Source organism: Saccopteryx bilineata, chromosome 2 (genome assembly GCF_036850765.1).
Source record: "Saccopteryx bilineata isolate mSacBil1 chromosome 2, mSacBil1_pri_phased_curated, whole genome shotgun sequence".
In the NCBI taxonomy this organism is placed as follows: domain Eukaryota; kingdom Metazoa; phylum Chordata; class Mammalia; order Chiroptera; family Emballonuridae; genus Saccopteryx; species Saccopteryx bilineata.
Window position 1 is genome coordinate 146,087,111 of NC_089491.1, and position 18,340 is coordinate 146,105,450.

The 18,340-nt window shown below is 37.3% G+C and overlaps 1 protein-coding gene across 1 annotated transcript in view; it reads right to left on the reverse strand.

The window, feature by feature from the left end:
• The window catches only part of YAF2 (YY1 associated factor 2), an 83,930-nt gene that overhangs the window by 35,206 nt on the left and 30,384 nt on the right, over positions 1 to 18,340 (reverse strand). Inside the window, 2 exon segments of the mRNA XM_066258125.1 lie at positions 16,885 to 16,937; positions 16,939 to 16,957. Of these exon segments, the coding sequence (XP_066114222.1) occupies positions 16,885 to 16,937; positions 16,939 to 16,957 (72 nt within the window).

Consider the following 18,340-nt stretch of genomic DNA (forward strand, 5'->3'; position numbering starts at 1 on the left):
TACATGCATTATAGAAAAGAGAGGCAATCACACATATATAAGTATGAAGTATTATTAAGAAGTCATAGAAGATAAAGCAGGGTCTGGGAAGACAGAGTTACACAGAAGTGCTATTTTTCTATGAGGAAATCAGGGAAGCACCTGGGCTGAGGTTACACTTAAACAGAATCCTAAATGAAGAAGCAAGCACCGTGTAGGTATCTAGATGTAAAATAATTCAGGCAAGGCAAGAACTGCAAAGGCCCTGAGGCAGAAGGCTGATATATTCAAGGAACACTAAGGCTACCAAAGTATCTGAACTGCAACAGGTGGACAGAAAATAATATAATTAGTTCAAAGAGGCAGCCAAGGGCCAAATCATGTAAGACCTTTCTTTCATACAATGGAAAGAACTTGAAATTCTATTATCCTAAGTAGAATGAGAAACTAAGTAGAACGGGAAAGTTCCCAGGAAGAGAACAAGAAGATTTAACTAAAATTTTTTAAAAAAGAAATTGTCTGGTTGCTCTATCAGAATGGTCAGACTCCAGAATACTGCCAACACTAAATGCTGGTGCAAATGTGGAGCAACCCAAGTTCTTATTCAGCTGATGGGAATGCAAAATGGTGAATGGATGAATAAACTATGGTACATCTAGATCTAGACAGTGTAATATTATCCATCACTTTTTAAAAAGCTATCAAGCCATCAAAAGGATGGAAGACCTTAAATTTATATTAGCAAGTAAAAGAAGCCAATCTGAAAAGGTTACATTTTGTATGATCCCATCTATATTACAATCTAGAAAAGGCAAAATTATAGAGACACTAAACATCAGTGGTACCAAGGGCTAGGAGGAGGGAGGGATAAATAGGCAAAGCACTGAAGAGTTTTAGGACAATAAAACTCTTTTTTATGGTACCATAATTGTGGGTACTTGTCAAAATGTATTTGTCCAAACCCACAGAATGTATATCACTAAGAGAGAATCTAATGTAAACTATGGATTTTGGGAGATAATGATGTATCAATACAGGTTCATCAATTATAACAAATGTACCATTCTAGTAGGGATGTTGACAATGGGGTAGGTTAGGCAAGTGTGAGGGCAGAAGTTATATGTGAGAATTTGTGGTCCACAAGACAAAGCTAAGAGACATGAAGCTCTATAATTAAATTCTGGTTCTACTAGTGAATAGCTTCTGTTCCTAGGTAAGTCATTTAACCTTTCTGAACTCTACTTTCCTAGTAAAATAATTATAATAATAAGTCATTCTACAAAGGGATTTGTGAAGATCAGATAAAAAGGAGCTTTGGAAACCTAAAAAGGCTACTATTAGAGTCCAGATGGTAGAGGAACAAAGGGTAATCAGAAAAATCAATTAGGAATTTACAATAATAAATAGATAGGAGATGATGGTGGTTTATATTAGGACAGCAATAGTAGGGAATGGAAAAAGTGATATAATTCTAAACATATTTTGGAGGTATGGCATATAGGACTTGTAGATGAATAGGAAATAGAGAGTGAAAGAGGAAAGAGACAGTATTATCAAGAGAAGAGAAGTTTGGGGATAGAAATGTAAGTTCAGTACCATCCATTTTAAAACATGAGATACCTGAAAGACAAAAAATAGAGTTGCCTAAATAACTGCCTAACAAATCACATGTAAAAAAATGAGAGTCATGCCAAACTTACTGAAAACACTGTTTTTAGCCACATCTTACACATGCATATTTTAAATATCAAGATAATATAAACTCTAATATTAGTTAAAATACTGTATTAACAGGTGGTTATAACAAGATAGACATGGTTTCAACTATTCCTTAGTTTACAGTTTAGTGTGACAAACATGAAAAATATTTAATCAATTAAAATATATGCACTGCCCTGGCCAGTTGGCTCAGTGGTAGAACATCAGGCCAGAGTGTAGATGTCTTGGGTTCGACTGACGGTCAGGGCACACAGAAGAAATGCTTCTCCACCCATCCTCCTCTAACTTCTTTCTCTCTCTCTTCTCCTTCCCTCCTGCAGCCATGGCTTGATTAGAGCAAGTTGGCCCCAGGTGCTGAGGATGGCTCCATGGCCTCCGCCTCAGGCACTAAAAAATGGCTCCAGTTGCAACAGAGTAAGGGCCCCTGATGGGCAGAGCATTGCCCTCTAGTGGGCTTACCAGGTGGACCCTGGTTGGGGCGCATGCAAGAGTCTGTCTCTGCTTTCCCTCCTCTCACTAAATAAAATAATAATAAAATATACACACTAAGTATTATTGTGGTAGAAGTCCAAATTGAGGAAGAAATTTAGATAGAGATAAAATCTTCTGACTCGATGTCAGAGTTCTCAATTAATGAGAGAGAATACACAGAAGGGTAGTAGAGGGATGATGCATGTATGAACATAATCAATAAATTATTTTAGCTAGCAATATACCATGAGTAAAGCACAGGTTATGGTCAAATAACACCTTACGAATAAAACTGTGACATGAGATATAACTTCAATTTAAAACAACATACATAAAAACTATGTCAAATGCTGAAACAAGAGGGTTCTAAAAGTACATTACCAGAACTATTTTTTTTTTTTTACAGAGACAGAGAGAGAGTCAGAGAGAGGGACAGATAGGGACAGACAGACAGGAATGGAGAGAGATGAGAAGCATCAATCATTAGTTTTTCGTTGTGACACCTTAGTTGTTCACTGATTGCCTTCTCATGTGCCTTGACCGTGGGGCTATAACAGACCAAGTAACCCTTGCTTGAGCCAGCGACCTTGGGTCCAAGCTGGTGAGCTTTGCTCAAAGCAGATGAGCCCGCGCTCAAGCTGGCGACCTCGTGGTCTCGAACTTGGGTCCTCCGCATCCCAGTCTGACGCTCTATCCACTGCGCCACCGCCTAGTTAGGCACATTACCAGAACTTAAAGAAATGAAAGGTAAGCAGATACTGAAATAGGTATACCCCCCACACCAAAAAATAAACTTCTTAGGATATTCTCCAGGTTGAAATTTAGAGGATGAACAGAAGAGTAAAGAGAACAGTCCATACAATAGAAACCACAAAAGCAAAGACTGATAACTAAGAATTATTATAAGAGCTGAGAGAAAGAAGTCAGTCATTCAAGAAATATTAACTATACACCAATTTTATTAGAGGCCCTGTGAAAGAGATACCCTTTAAAAGTCTACTGAACAGTATGGGGAGCAGACCAGACTATCAAAAGCAGTTGTAGTAAGTGTTAAGACTAGGTTAATTTCAGACAGTTACAGAAATAGATAGGCCCATCCTTGGAAGCTGGGAAGGATTTTTGAAGGATGTGACATCTAAACAAAGACATTAACAGGAATTAATCAAATCTGGAGTGGTGGTCGGGAAGCGGTGGGGACAGAAAATGGAGAGGAAAGGCAAACTAGCATCTATCGATAGATATTAGAGTGTATGTGAGTGCAAAGGCCAGAAACAATAGAACACAACACCCGTAGGTGGATGGTGAATATGACTGGGGCGAAACATGTCTGGGTGAATGGCAGAGGCTAAGGCCAGAGAAGTAAAGGGGAACCAGACCAGGAAAGGATTTCTAAGCCATGTTAAAAAGTACAGACTTTACTTAAGGATGTCACTTGGCAATACTAAAAGGTTCATATCAAAGAAAATTTATAGTAGTGAGGGACCAGATTATCTAAAACAGGAGCAGCAAGCTCAATTATCTACAAAGACAAAGTAAGTAATAAAAATGAGTAAAAAGGACCCGATATAAGAAAAACGGAGGACACAACAGGGAGTTAAAAGAACTATAGAGAGCAAAAGTCCCCTCTAAATGGGGCAAATTGTTGTAATGAACAATGTGGCTCAGTGTTACTCGATTTTCCAGTTAATAAAAAGAAGCTGAAAAGTTGAAATTTCAAGAGAAATATCCTCAATTTTTAAAAATGACAATTCGATTTGTTTGCAACATGGTGCAGACCAACACTGAGGGGACCAAACAAAACAAGACTAAGTCAAGCCAGCAGCCATCAGTTTCCAGTCTCTACTGCAGAATCCCAGAGACTAAGGCCTCTAACTTGAACTTGACGGCCGCAGAAAGTTCCTGGACATTTAAAGAGGAATAACAAGTAACCACCACTTAAGAAGGCACTGTCAGCCTTATTTACTATCAAGAAAGTACCTAACACTTTATTAGTTACAGTAAATATTTATAGAGAAAGTTAAAACTGGAATTTTTTTGAAAAGCAGGGCCATGACAGTTGATTGGACAAACTGGAGGACAAAAAATTTAACAAAAAAACCCCCCAACTAATCCAACACTCCTTTGCTCTTAAGCTAGCTCACTCTTCTACTAGTTTTCACTTTTGATCAAAGCTTCTACCACATGCTGCCTAGTGTTCTTTCTTTGGCTATATAACTGCCTCTAACTCACAAATGTAGCTAACACACCAGTGACCACAATTAGCAATTATCAACTTTCACCTAGCTAGGGACAATGAAATAAACAGGATGAAATAAATAGGATGAATAATCCAGTGGATGGGAGAATAAGAATATTCTTTGCTTCACTTAAACATCAGGCCAGGACGTCCCATGCTAATTCTCCACTGTTGCTAAAACTGCAACCTAAACATCAGGGATAAGTAAACCAAATGATGCACTAACTGTGCTGGGAACACCCACCAGAAACAACAGGTATGCATGGACAGTACGGCTGGAAAAGAAATAGAGTACGACTGAGATGCTGCTGGGAGACAGATGGAGTAACCCTAACAGAGAGGCAGGCTGAGAAAGACTAGGAATTCAGAACAGGTATGAAAGTTAAGCAATAATTAAGACCAAAAAAACAAAAACAAAAGGAAACTCAAAACCCCCAGGATCTGAGCATTTATACATTCAGAATCCAAGTAATCTCATATTATAAGAGCAAAGTCTGGCACTGTTTGATATAAATCATAGAAGATTCTTCTGCTGTTATTGGGACACATGAAAAGCAGTATTAGAGATTATAAATTCATTTACTGAGAATAATCGTCTTAAATGTCCCTCATCTAGGAAAGGTGAAACCAACAGACTATCAGAATGTGGCTCCATTGCTGAGCAATGAAGCAAGAGCCCCAAATGGGCACAGCATCGCCCCCTAGTGGGCTTGCCCGGTAGATCCCGGTCGGGGTACATGTGGGAGTCTCTCTGCTTCCCCTCCTCTCACTAAAATAATTTAAATTTTTTTTAATTTGAAATTTTTTTTAAAAAGAATATAAAGTCATATGTATTACTGTACCTTAGATATGACTTCATTCTGTACTGAGATATCTACTAGGAAAAAATATAGAGAAAACGTGCATTACCTTGAAAATCTCTAAGCAACAGTATCTTAGGGAATGGATGTCCAAATGAAATGATCAAATAAGGAATTCTTCTGGTTCAGAGCAACTTTAAGTCAAGAAAAGAGGTTTTTTACCCTGCTAAGGTGAAGGAGATGACAATGACAATAATGTGCAATCCTACCTACAATTCCCCATGTTCAAGGTCTGAGTCTGACAGTCTGATAAAAGCAAGAATCAATATTCTGATTCAAAGCTTACAGGAAGAACATTTTACACTTTATCTAAAAAAAATTATCATAAGTAAACCTAATATCAGGAACCACTACAGAAAGACCTAAATGCTGTCAAATTTAGGAATGAACAGTAGAGTTTCAGGTGACCACTGATGAATAGTAAAGCCAAGCACCCACGAACAGGTGAAATAGTAAAAGAAAAAAAACTCAAAAGCACCTGTAATGAGACGTAACAGAATGATACAGAACCAAATATTCTCTCAGATACACCCAGCCTGTGCTACACAATGCAGAAGCTACATGTGAGTACTAGGAATGGAAAATGTGTTAGGCCAAATTGAAATGCTTTCTAAGTATAAAATATGACACAGATTTTGAAGACTTAGTACGAGAAAGATTGCAAAATATTTCACTAGTAATTAAAAGACAATACTTTAGATACATTACATTAAACACAATATAATATTAAAAGCAATTTCACCTGTTACATTTTATTTTTTAATTTGGTCAAAAGAAATTTTAAAATTACACATATGGCTCCCTTCTGTGATTTACATTACATTTCTATTGGAGAGCACTGTTATAAATTAGTCATGTTTAATGTGAAACCTTAAATTAACAACTATTCTAACTTTTTCATTGAATTTAATATTGCCCGTTCTTTTAGTATTAAATTCCTCTTGGGTACACCCTGTAACATGAAGAACAATGACAGCTTACAGACTATCCAGAAAAGAGATTGAATCAAATTTCTGGGCAGAGGTTGAGCAGGATTGTCCCACCAAATGGTAACCAGGCTCTCTTCATGTTATCTCTGGCAAAAGGGTTACATCATAAGAAAGATGTACACATGGAACAGGATTTGACCAATACTTTGATGACTATAATCCATTCAGCAAATATGCTTTGTATAAAAATTTTCTCAATTACATATAATCCAATTGTTATTACAAAGTAAGATCAACATCTTTCACTATGATTTATTCAAGTATACCAATTCTTAGGAATTTTTAGATATTAAAATTTTTAACCTTGGAAAAGATCTCACCTAACAGTGACACTGATTCGCTACCAAGGGAAACACAAATCTCTCACTGAAATGAGAGGAAATAACAGTACGGCAACTACTTTTTATGAGACAATATGACAATTTTAAAAGCCACAGCAATTCTCTAATTATAAACCTAATACAATCTGGAAACAGTTCATGTTCCATCTGGAAACTTCAAGAGAATGTGTGGTTTTAGGAAATTAAGAATTGCACAAATAAGATGCAGGATATAAACACAATACAAGACAGCAGTGACTAAAAGAGAATATAGTGATTTTGAGGAATACAGTTGTACTACCTCAATATTACACTACTATTGTATTTTTTTAAAAAATGTGTTGGACTCAGCACAATGAAAACTGGATTTAGAGATTCAAATTTTCTTAGAGATTAAAGTATTTCTCAAATCAAAGTTCTTTGGCACAAAACAATTCAAGACTTTATATTGTGTTCTCAGTCGAATTACCTAAGACTTTGGTAATGAGTGGAAAAAATGGAGCCAATACAAGACATCGCACATGGCTTAAGGAGAATTTGGATTCGGGTGCAAGCTGATTTGACAGTGAAGAGTGAAAGTGATCAATTATTCATTCAAACATCTAGGAGTCTACTAATACAAAGCATACATAAGTCATTTGAAGTTTAAGTTTTGGAGATACAGGGGTGAACAAGCTACTACCTCCAACCATTATAGGTTTATTCCCTAGTAGTTATGTAAAAAAGAGTAAGCAGCAAGATTGCCATTGGTATTTCATTGTCTGTTTCCTATGCCCCAGATCAAGATATTTTCCCTTCTCCTGTATGTATTTAGAGGGAAAAGGGTGGAGATAGAAAAACGGGGATAAAGAAATCTGCACTTAACATACTGAATTAAAATTATTTATTTTAACTCTTTCCCTGTAAAACTCTGAACTCTTTAAAGACAGGATGAAACCAATTAATCTCCTTATCCCTAACTTGGTGTCTGGCGCTCATCTGTGGCTATCTCAGAACTAGATTAAATGATAGCCATTGTGCTAAGGCCACTGCTTTCTTTTTCTACTATAACCAGTATCAAAAATAAATGAAGATTAAAATAATAAAGGCCAATCCTTCCTGTGTATTTTCTTGCAAAAATAAGCATATATGTACATTAAATGTAGGTGTTTAAAAGCAATATACATATTCTTTCAGGAAGAACAGGTAGGTCTCCCCCCCCTAAAAAAATTAGGAACCTCTCACACTAGAGAACATCTCCAGGGAGCCATGCAGGGAGAGAGAATCCAAAGAGACCTGTGCAGTCTTGCTGAGTTAAGGGTTGAAAATGCAAAGGCTAGACTTAAGAGAAAAAGGAGCTTCTTAGAGAGAGGCCTGTAAGATCTACATGGGGGTTCACATGCGTCTTCGGCCGAGTACCGATCTATCCATATGAGCAAACGATCCAAATCTGGGGAAAGAACCATAGAAACAGAGTAGGCAAAACAATTTCCATGAAAGGAAGGGAAAAGGAAGGGGAGGGAAGGACAGGGGGAAAGAAAATAGGCAGTTTCATAAAGTTAATTTCCTCCCACCACTATCACTAGATCTCCCTCACTTCCCAACCCCAACCAAAAGGAAACACTACAACGAATTTGTATAAATGAGATCACATCATCCTGTGACAAACTTTTCCTTACATTCATGAGGTCTCTCCTCATATTTATATACATCAAAAGGCAATATGGCATAGTACACTCTGGAGCCAGGCAACTGAAGGTCAAATCCTAGCTTTGAATCCTGGCTCTATTTACTGCCTATGAGAGTGGGTAGGTTATTTCAGCACTCCCATATATAAAATGGAGATAATGACAGTGAATGTTTCTGAATTCCTAGAACTAAAACAGTTCATGTTTTGAGGTGGTGAACACATGATGCAATATATAGATGATGTATTATAAAATTGTACATCTGAAATCTATGTAATTTTATTAATCAATGTCACCCCAATAACTAAATAGTTAATATTTATAAAATACTTAGAATAATCCCTGTACATAGACAGTATAATTTGTTTCTTAATGGAAAAAAAAATCACCAATGATAATAAGCTGAACATAGATCTAGGTACTGGGAAATTCTCTGTTATACAACTATTTTATACCTTATTTATTCCTGCCTCCTATTGCTACTTTTTTTTTTTTTTTTCTACAGTACATTTATTAAAGCTGGGGACAATGAAATAAGAAAGGGCCTAAGAAGCAGCAACAGTGAGACTAGCTGAGGCTGCTTTGGCTCCCTAAAAACGTGACAATAAGTAAGCCAAGGCAGAGTTGCTGTCAGTTCTCTGGAGAGTCGGGGGGAAGGGAGACTTGAGCGCAGGTTCAGGAAGTTAGCCAGTGATAAGCTGCTGCTAGCCATTGCTCCCTGGTTGCAAGTTTTGTAGGAACTTAAGAGTTTAGGAGACACCCCACTGTAGAGGTAAAAGAGGAAGAAGAAAATGTGTAGGGGTACTCCCAGGAAGAAGAGCACATCTGACAGAGATTAAGATTTTTTTCCAAACAAATATCCCTGCACAAATGCTGGGCAAATGTACAAGATTCTCTAGACTAACACCTTGAATGGTAACTGCAGAATACTAGAGTATGCACATTTTCAACTATGTAACATTTACCTGATCCTGAGCTTTGCAATCTAATGAGTGAAAACTGATGGCTCATAAGTTTTTAACTGCATTTCCCTGCAAATGAGACTAAGCATCTTTTCAGTTCATTAGCCATTCCAATTTCCAGTTTTCTCTGCTATGAATTCCCTTAATATCTATTGCTGATTTTATTTTTTATTTGTATTATCTGTCTTATTCTTTTGATCTTATATACTCTGAACACAAATCCACTGGCTATTACAGAATCTGTGTAACTCCCAGTTGTGCCAGTTATGTTTTAGTTTGGCTTATATCTTTATTAAACCTACGTTTTTGTTTTTGAGGTTCTCAAACCCTTTATCCTTAATGGTTCAGATTTCTTTTCTCGATTAGTTTAAAAAGACCTTGAATATTCTAAAAACATATTCTTCTATAGTTTCTTCTTTAAAACTTTTTTTCATGTTCAGTGTTTAACCAACTGGAATGTATTTCTGCATATGGTTTGAGATCTAGTCCCTTATCCCATATAGAAAACTAATTTGCTGGTTCATGCTCTTTCCGTTAAAAGAAAATGCCATATCCAGCCATTACCAAATTCAAATACATATGGATCCATTTCTAAGCTCTGTTACATTCATCTGCCTTTTCCTGTATTAAGGTTATATACTATTTAAATGGTTTTTTTTACTTTCGTATTGAGGTATAATTTACATAAAGTAAACACTGCACACAGCTTGATTTTTTTTTTTTTTCCCCGAAGTTAGAAGCGGGGAGGAAGTCAGACAGACTCCCGCATGCGCCTGACCGGGATCCACCCAGCATGCCCACCAGGGGGCGATGCTCTGCCCATCTGGGGTGTAGCATGTATATTGATACATGCTACAACGTGGTTGGACCTTAAAAATATTATGCTAAGTGAAAGAAGTAAATCACAAAAGCTCACATATTAAATTGTTGTATTTATATGAAATGTCTAGAAGAGATAAATCCATAGAGGCAGAGAGTGGATTAGTGGCTGCCTAGTGCTGGTTGTAGAGAACTGGGATTGAGCGCTAGTAGGTGCAGTTTCCTTCTGAGATGATGAAAATATTCTAAAACTGATTACAGTAATAGTTGCATAACTGGAAAAATACTAGAAACTGAATCATACATTTCAAATGGGTAAATGGTATAGTTTGTGAATTATAGCTTAATAAAGTTGCTATTATTGAAAAATTCTTCCTGGGGAAATTTCTTAAATAATTTTTAATTTCTTTGGATTTTCTTTTTTCTTGTACAGTCAAATTTGAAATGATTATTTTTCCCTAGAAAACAGATCATTTCACTTGGTTTAAGAAATTTATATACATACAAATCAAAAGTATTTTTCTTGAGATCCTTGAAGTTACCATTACACTTGTAATTATATTCCTTTTTTATACATGATTGCTTTGTAACTATATTCCATTTTTTAAGTTTTATTTGTCATCTGTTTCTTGATGAGTATTTTCAGAACTTAATCAGCTGCAAAGCAGCTTTGATTTGGATAAATATCACTATTTTCTTATTGTTGATTATTTTCTATCTAACCAAATTCTATTTTTATTTCCTCTCTTTTCCTTCTTTCTTTGGTTTTACTTTCTACTTTTTTAAGTTGAATATCTGGTTCATTTATTTTAACCTAAAACATGCAGTTAAGGTTATAAGTTTGCCCCTAAGCACCACTTTTCTTGTATTTCTCAAGTTTTGATACAATGTTTCATTGTGACTAAGGTCTAATTCAGGGGTCCCCAAACTTTTTACACAGGGGGCCAGTTCACTGTCCCTCAGACCACTGGAGGGCTCCCACATACAGTGCTCCTCTCACTGACCACCAGTGAGAGAGTTGCCCCTTCTGGAAGTGCGGCAGGAGCTGGATAAATGGCCTTAGGGGGCCAAAATGCGGCCCGCGGGCCGTAGTTTGGGGACGCCTGGATATTTTAATTCTTGAAAAATTCTTAGCCATTTTTTCAATATTGCTTCTCTACCATCCTCTGTATCCTCCTGGAACTCCAGCAAGACTTTTGTTAAGTTTTTCAATCTAGCCTCCAAGGCATCTTAGCTTTTCTTCTGTATTTTTCATCTCTTTAATCTACCTGTGCTGTGTTCTGAGTTACCAGTTTTGTCTTGATATATATAGATACTGTGTGTGTGTGTGTGTGTGTGTACATATTTAGCAAGAGGCAGGAAGACAGAGAGATGAGACACATCAACTCATAGTTGCATCACACCTTAGTTGTTCATTGGTTGCTTTCTCATATGTGCCTTGACTTGGGAGCTCCAGCCGAGTCAGTGACCCTTTGCTCAAGTAAGCGACCAACAGGTCATGCCTATGATCCCACACTCAAGCCAGTGACTCCACGCTTAAGCTGGTGAACCTGCGCTCAAGCCGGCAACTTCAAGGTTTTGAACCTGGGTCCTCAGCATCCCAAGTCAATGCTCTCTTCACTCTGCCACCGCCTGGTCAGACTAAAATTAACTTCTTTCTTTAGCTGTGTATAACTTCTATTATGTCCATTTATTGAGTTAAAACTTGCTAAATTTGGCAACTTCCCTGACCTCCATCTCTCCCCCATCTTTCTTTCCTCGGGGCCAGGGAACCTTGCCGGGCGGGATGTGCACTCTGTACCCAATAAAGCCGTCTGCTATTCCATACTTTGTGGCTCTAGCCTCTTCCTTCCTTCTCAGCGGGGAAAAATACCTTACATTTTGGTGCTGAAAACCCAGAAGGAGTTAGAAGTCTGCAAGGACCGCTCCTTTCCCCTCCCTTCCGAAAAAGAACCAGGATCTCCGACTTTCACCCACTTTGGCGCATGGTGCGGAGGGTCCCCTGCCTCCGCCTTCCTCTCAGTTCTTTTTTCCGAGACTCCCTGTCCAGAACCATGGCTACGTCGGGGGAAGGGGGGTGTCTTTTCCGTCCGAGTGCGTGTGCTTGTGGAGACCTCCCCAGGCACATCCACTTTCGTCCGTGACTGGACCTTGAGTTTTTGGGACGCTAATGCTAGGGTCTGATCACTCCGAGAACTGAGGGCAGCTGTTGGGGCACAGGAATTTCCCTCCCTAGGGAGGAGGAAACTGTTCTTCTTCTCCGCTGTGGCCAGGCCACAGATCCCACTGAATTAGCCTCCTGAAGGGACTTTTGGTGTTAACACCCTCACCAATTTAACTATTGCCAAAAAAGCTGGGAACTGATTGGAGATCTCTTACATTCAAGGCCTCTAATTATTCGCGCACCCATCCTTAATCTCTGTGCCGCCTGTTCCACCGCGCAGGCCATTTTCTGGCCAGAGAAATCTCACCTAAAACCTCTACTCCTGATCTTTCCTTCTCTGCAGACTTCCAACTCTCTCTCTCTTCCCTCTGAGAGTCCCGTCCCCTCCCTTCATAAAAACCTGTTTCTTATTCGCCATCTACTACCATCTCTCTTTCACCTCCCCTGCTGGTCAGGGGCCCCTCCCTTCAAAAATAATAAATAAATAAATAAATAACTTGCTAAATTTTTCATTTTCAAGATTTCAATTGGTATGTATCTATAAATTTATTGTTTGTTGATTGTTCTTGTTCAATTGTAATGCAATATGCTCTTAATAGACTGGAAATAGATATATTTTAAGCTAACATACTTTTAGGTTAAATGTTCTTCAAAAACTTTTCCACTATAAAACTCTCCTTTAATGTAAAATACACACACACACACAAACACCTTCTTAGAAGTCCTCTTGACTGCTATTCTATCTACCAAATGCTATCCCACTGTGCCTACCTGCATCAAGGCGTGGAAAGAACAAGTTCTATCATTCTCATTTTAGAATTAGAAAAACGGAAGTACACTAAAGTTCTTTTTGATATAATTTCTCTCCAACTTTTTTTTTAAGACTTTATTCCATTTTTAGAGAGGGGAGAGAGAGAGCAGGAAGCATCAACTCCCCCATGTGCCTTGACCAGGCAAGCCCAGGGTTTCGAACCGGCAACCTCAGCATTCCAGGTTGATGCTTTATCCCATTGTGCCACAACAGGTCAGGCTCCAACTTTTTTTCTGAGAAATATCAAATCAACATAAAAGTTAAAAGTACAATGTATATATACATCTATATGCCCTTCACCCAGGTTCAAAATTAACATGTGCAACATTTGCTTTATCTTTCTTTTTATCTCTCTTTATATATACATACACACACCATACCAAAATACCCACATTTTCTTTTCTGAGCCCTTTCCTAAACCCATTATGATACTTAATTCTAAATATTTCAGTATATACCTTTAAAGAAGAAGGGTATCCTCAATATAACCATCATACCATTATCAAACCAAATAAAGCATAAGAAAGAATAGTCTCTTACATGGATGTGTATAAGTAGACTAAAAACCAGCATTGAAATAAGCCAGTCAGAGAAAGACAAGTACCATGATTTCACTTACATGTGGAATCTAATGAACAGAATTTACTAACCAACAAAATACAAATAGATTAATAAACAGAAAGCAGGCTGGGAGCTGTCAGAGGGGAAGGGGGATAGAGGCTGAGTGAAAAATGTAAAGGGATTAAACAAAGGAGGGAAAAAAGCTAAGACTTAGACCAATGTGGTGATTACAGGAGAGAAAGTAGGGGTGGGGGAGGTGGAAGAGGGGAAAGGGAGGACAAATGGTGATGGAAGGAGACTCAACCAGGGGTGGTGAATGTGCAGTGTAGTGTACAGATGATGTATTATGAAATGGTACATCCAAAATCTATGTACTTTTATTAACCAATGTCACCCCAATAAATTTAATTAAAAAAAAACACTTAAGTCATTTGACTAGATGGTCTTTATCTTGGCTTGTCTATTGGTTCTCTGGTAATTATTTAGTAGTGATACTCAATCTGTCAAAAAAGCAGTTCCTTCTTCAATGACTTGAAAACAGATTTCATTTACTGCTCCATCAGAAAGGTATATTTAAATCCAAGCATTCCTGAAAATTAAGCAATAACCTTCTAAGTTAATAAAACCTCAAAAATCAAGTATACTACTGAATTTCCAATTTTTTTCTAACACTACCAGAGTCTTAAAGTAAAGCCAATCTAATTAACTCTCAAAACTACACACTCCTTTGTAATGTTCCATAGAAGAAGTTTATATTGTACTGAACAATCTTAATTTCACTATACCAGTTTGAAAGGAAAAAACATGTTCTTAAAATATACAGCATAGATAGCATTAATAAACCAAACAAACCTATTTGTAAATGAAAAAACTGTTTAGTATATTTGTGAATTTAGATAAGAGAAAAAAACAAATTTTTTAGTGGATACAATTTAATCTCAGTCACTGGAATTAGAAACTAAATAAGATTTAAAAAAATAGTAAAATTCTATTCTTGCCCTCAAAAACCACCTAGATCAGCTTAAGAGTTTTATTTCAAAAGAAACAACAGGCCCTGGCCGGTTGGCTCAGCGGTAGAGCATCGGCCTGGCGTGCGGGGGACCCAGGTTCGATTCCCGGCCAGGGCACATAGGAGAAGCGCCCATTTGCTTCTCCACCCCCACCCCTTCCTTCCTCTCTGTCTCTCTCTTCCCCTCCCGCAGCCAAGGCTCCATTGGAGCAAAGATGGCCCGGGCGCTGGGGATGGCTCCTTGGCCTCTGCCCCAGGCGCTAGAATGGCTCTGGTCGTGGCAGAGCGACGCCCTGGAGGGGCAGAGCATCGCCCCCTGGTGGGCAGAGCATCGCCCCTGGTGGGCGTGCTGGGTGGATCCCGGTCGGGCGCATGCGGGAGTCCGTCTGACTGTCTCTCCCCATTTCCAGCTTCGGAAAAATACAAAAAAAAAGAAAGAAAGAAAGAAAGAAAGAAAGAAAGAAAGAAAGAAAGAAAGAAAGAAACAACAATATAATCTTAAACATTTAAAGTCTAAACTGTATCATACAGATAAGAACCACATCTGTAATCTCACAAATGTTTAAAATCAACCTACAATTAAATAACAGCTAACAAGAAGAGTATTCACTGTGTGTTGCTAGGTACTGTCCTAAATACATTCCATTAATTCAATCCTCAGAGCAATCTCATATCTCCACTGACTGAAACAGAGGTGTTAGCACAAAAAGATTTTATGTAAAGGGTACAACTTGACATCAATCTTAAAATATAGAAAAGCAAAATGGAAAGGTCATATCAAGAAAATGGAAAAGAACAAACCAAAGTATGATATAAATACAATAAGTGTCCTGGTAAGACCAAACAAAAGTTCTATATCGAAGAAATTAGAGTTAGAAAATTGAATGGCACTGGATTATGAGAGGCCTTAAGTACCTAGTGTTGGAGGAAAGCCAAAGCACTGAGTGACTTTCTGTTCCCATCCTGAGGAAGTGAAGGTTGAGGCCAAGCACCAGTGACTGAAAGCAGTCACGTTCAGGGACGGCCCAAGGACATGAGTGTTCAGCCCAACTGGAGCTTTCTGCAGGCCAGGAATCAGACAGACAGATGGTGTTTTGTCTCAGAAAGGGCAAGAGAAATCCAATCAGTTTTATAAAACTAAGTAATAAAATTGTACACTGTATTCTGCTTATTAGTTTCTTACACAAGATGATATACTTCTGCTTAACAAACTGAATAACTAATCTCTTCAAGGCACTTCAATCCTTGAGAGATTGTGGTCCTCCACTTGCAATATTGTTATTGCTATCTCATTCCTTTGTGACCTCCTCTTCATAAAACCCAACGTTAACAACAACCTAGCACGTGGATGAAAATTTTATAAAATAGCTAGAGCAGGGCACTACTACAGGCTCTTGATGTGCTCAAAGTGTCCTTTTAGAAATGGTACCCTGGTAAGAATGCAGAATGGATGAGAGAGAAATGAAAAGCAAAGGAACGCTGTCCATTTCTAACACTTACATGCCAGCTCAATAAGTTATCTGGTGCCTGAGGAACCAGAGAACACAACCAAGCCAATTGTGCCACCCTTCATATCAATAAGCCCATCCACTGTGAATAAAGAAATGGTAAATATGATTACAACATGCCCTGACTTATTTTCCAAATATATCTTCAGTAAAGTTAAAAAGTATACTGAAAACTATGTCCATAAGAAGTGCTAGTCAAGCAACATAAAACTATTTTTGCTGTTCAGTACTATGCCAAAAGATTCTAGCCAAATTTGGCATAAGCATAAATTTGACAATGTTAAGTATTTACTTCAATAAAGCAACATCACAAATAAAAGAACAAAATAATTCAACAAAGAGCTTCCTTAAATTACTTTAGAACTGTTAGACTATTTACCATAAGGTAATAAACAGCCATCATGTAAATGATACACTTTGAAATTAATGTCACATTTATTCAGATACTATTTAATAACTAGGTATCTACCATCCATACAATAAATTCCATAATCCACATCAAACTTACAAAAAGAAGCTATCACAAACAACTTCCTTTCTTTGTAACTAAATGAACTCCTTCTAAAGAGAAGAAATGTGAGAAAAAAATCTCAAGTTTGCAAAAACTAGATTACTTACCAGTAACTTGAGTTATCCTATTGGGTCTTTTCCCTCACAGATCCACCTCTCTTGCCCTTCTGTCCAGCATGAGTCTTCCTGATGGGCATCCACTGGCACTGAGGGGGCATGCAGTACAGACGTATATGTAAGAAAGCTGGGGGGAGAGGATTTGGGAGATGCTAGAGACATGCTTCAGCGTACTTGCTTACCTTCCTGAAATTGGGCATTTCAATGGTTCCTTGGTCCTCGAAGCATTCACAATTAACTTCAAAGAATGTGGATCTGTGGAGATTACCCAATAGGAGAACTCCAGTTACTGGTAAGTGATCCAGCTTTTTCTTCTCTATCAGAATAAGAAGATTATTAAATTTTATTTGAGATTATTAATACATATAGAACTACAAAGGAAAGGGTTGTAAATTCAGCAGATAACTACATATTCATGAACCAAAGTAAATACAGAAACTATCTGCTAACTACAGTGTCAACAAAATCTCCTGGTATTATCAGAAACACAAGTAATGACAAACAAACAAACAAAAAGATGAATAGTTTCATTTTGTAAATTTCCACTATAATGGCAGCTATACTTTAATATACAAATATAAATTATAGGACTATTCTATTTCACTGAAACAACACCATCGTCTCTAAATTAGTACAAAGATAAATAGATGAACAAAATCTGTCATTTCCTAACTAGCCATGGTCAGTAACATTCACTGAATTTTCTTGTAGAGGCCACTACAGTGGATTAACAATATGTAAGACTTCAAATAAAAAGCATCAGTACAATCCCCACTCACCAATCAGTAAATCTTTAAAATAACCATTTGCCACCTATTAACAAACCAACCACAAACACATATACAAGTATGTCAAGGCCATGGATAAACAATAGTGCTGATTTTAATTTCATTATTACTTGTACAAATTAGTATAGTAATATTTTTTATTAACTGTTATACTTTTTAAATAATTGCCTAAAAATGGATCTGTCATTAAAATAAAACAAAAAACCGGGTGACCGGTGGTGGCGCAGTGGATAAAGCGTCGACCTGGAACGCTGAGGTTGCCGGTTCAAAACCCTGCACTTTCTGGTCAAGGCACATGTGGGAGTTGAAGCTTCCTGCTCCTTCTCTCTCTCTCTCCTCTCTAAAATGAATAAATAAATAAATTTAAAAAAATAAATAAATAAAAATAAAAAAAAAAACCTGTTTCCAATAAAAGGGGGAAAAAGGTCTTCTCAACAAACCTCTATTTTCAGGATCACATCAAGACAATCTATCACCTTTAACTCAACACATATTAATCAGGCTCACATTCATTTTATTATGCTACAGCAGTGATGACTTCAAACTAATTCCTTTTGAAGATAAAGAGATATTTTAGTAATACTCCTCTCTTTTAGCATTATGTTACTAAATAACCATTTCCTACTATCAAGAAACTATGTATTCATGGTTCTTCAGTCTATAGAAACAAAGATAATGTATACTTTTTCCCTAATTTTAATCATAAACAGGATAAAATAATATATAATTATTCAACAAAAACTGAAAATGTAGTTCTAATAAAAATCTTACATTTCATTCTTTTTTTAAAACTTTTTTTAATATTTATTTTATTTATTCATTTTAGAGAGGAAAGAGAGAGGGAGAGAGA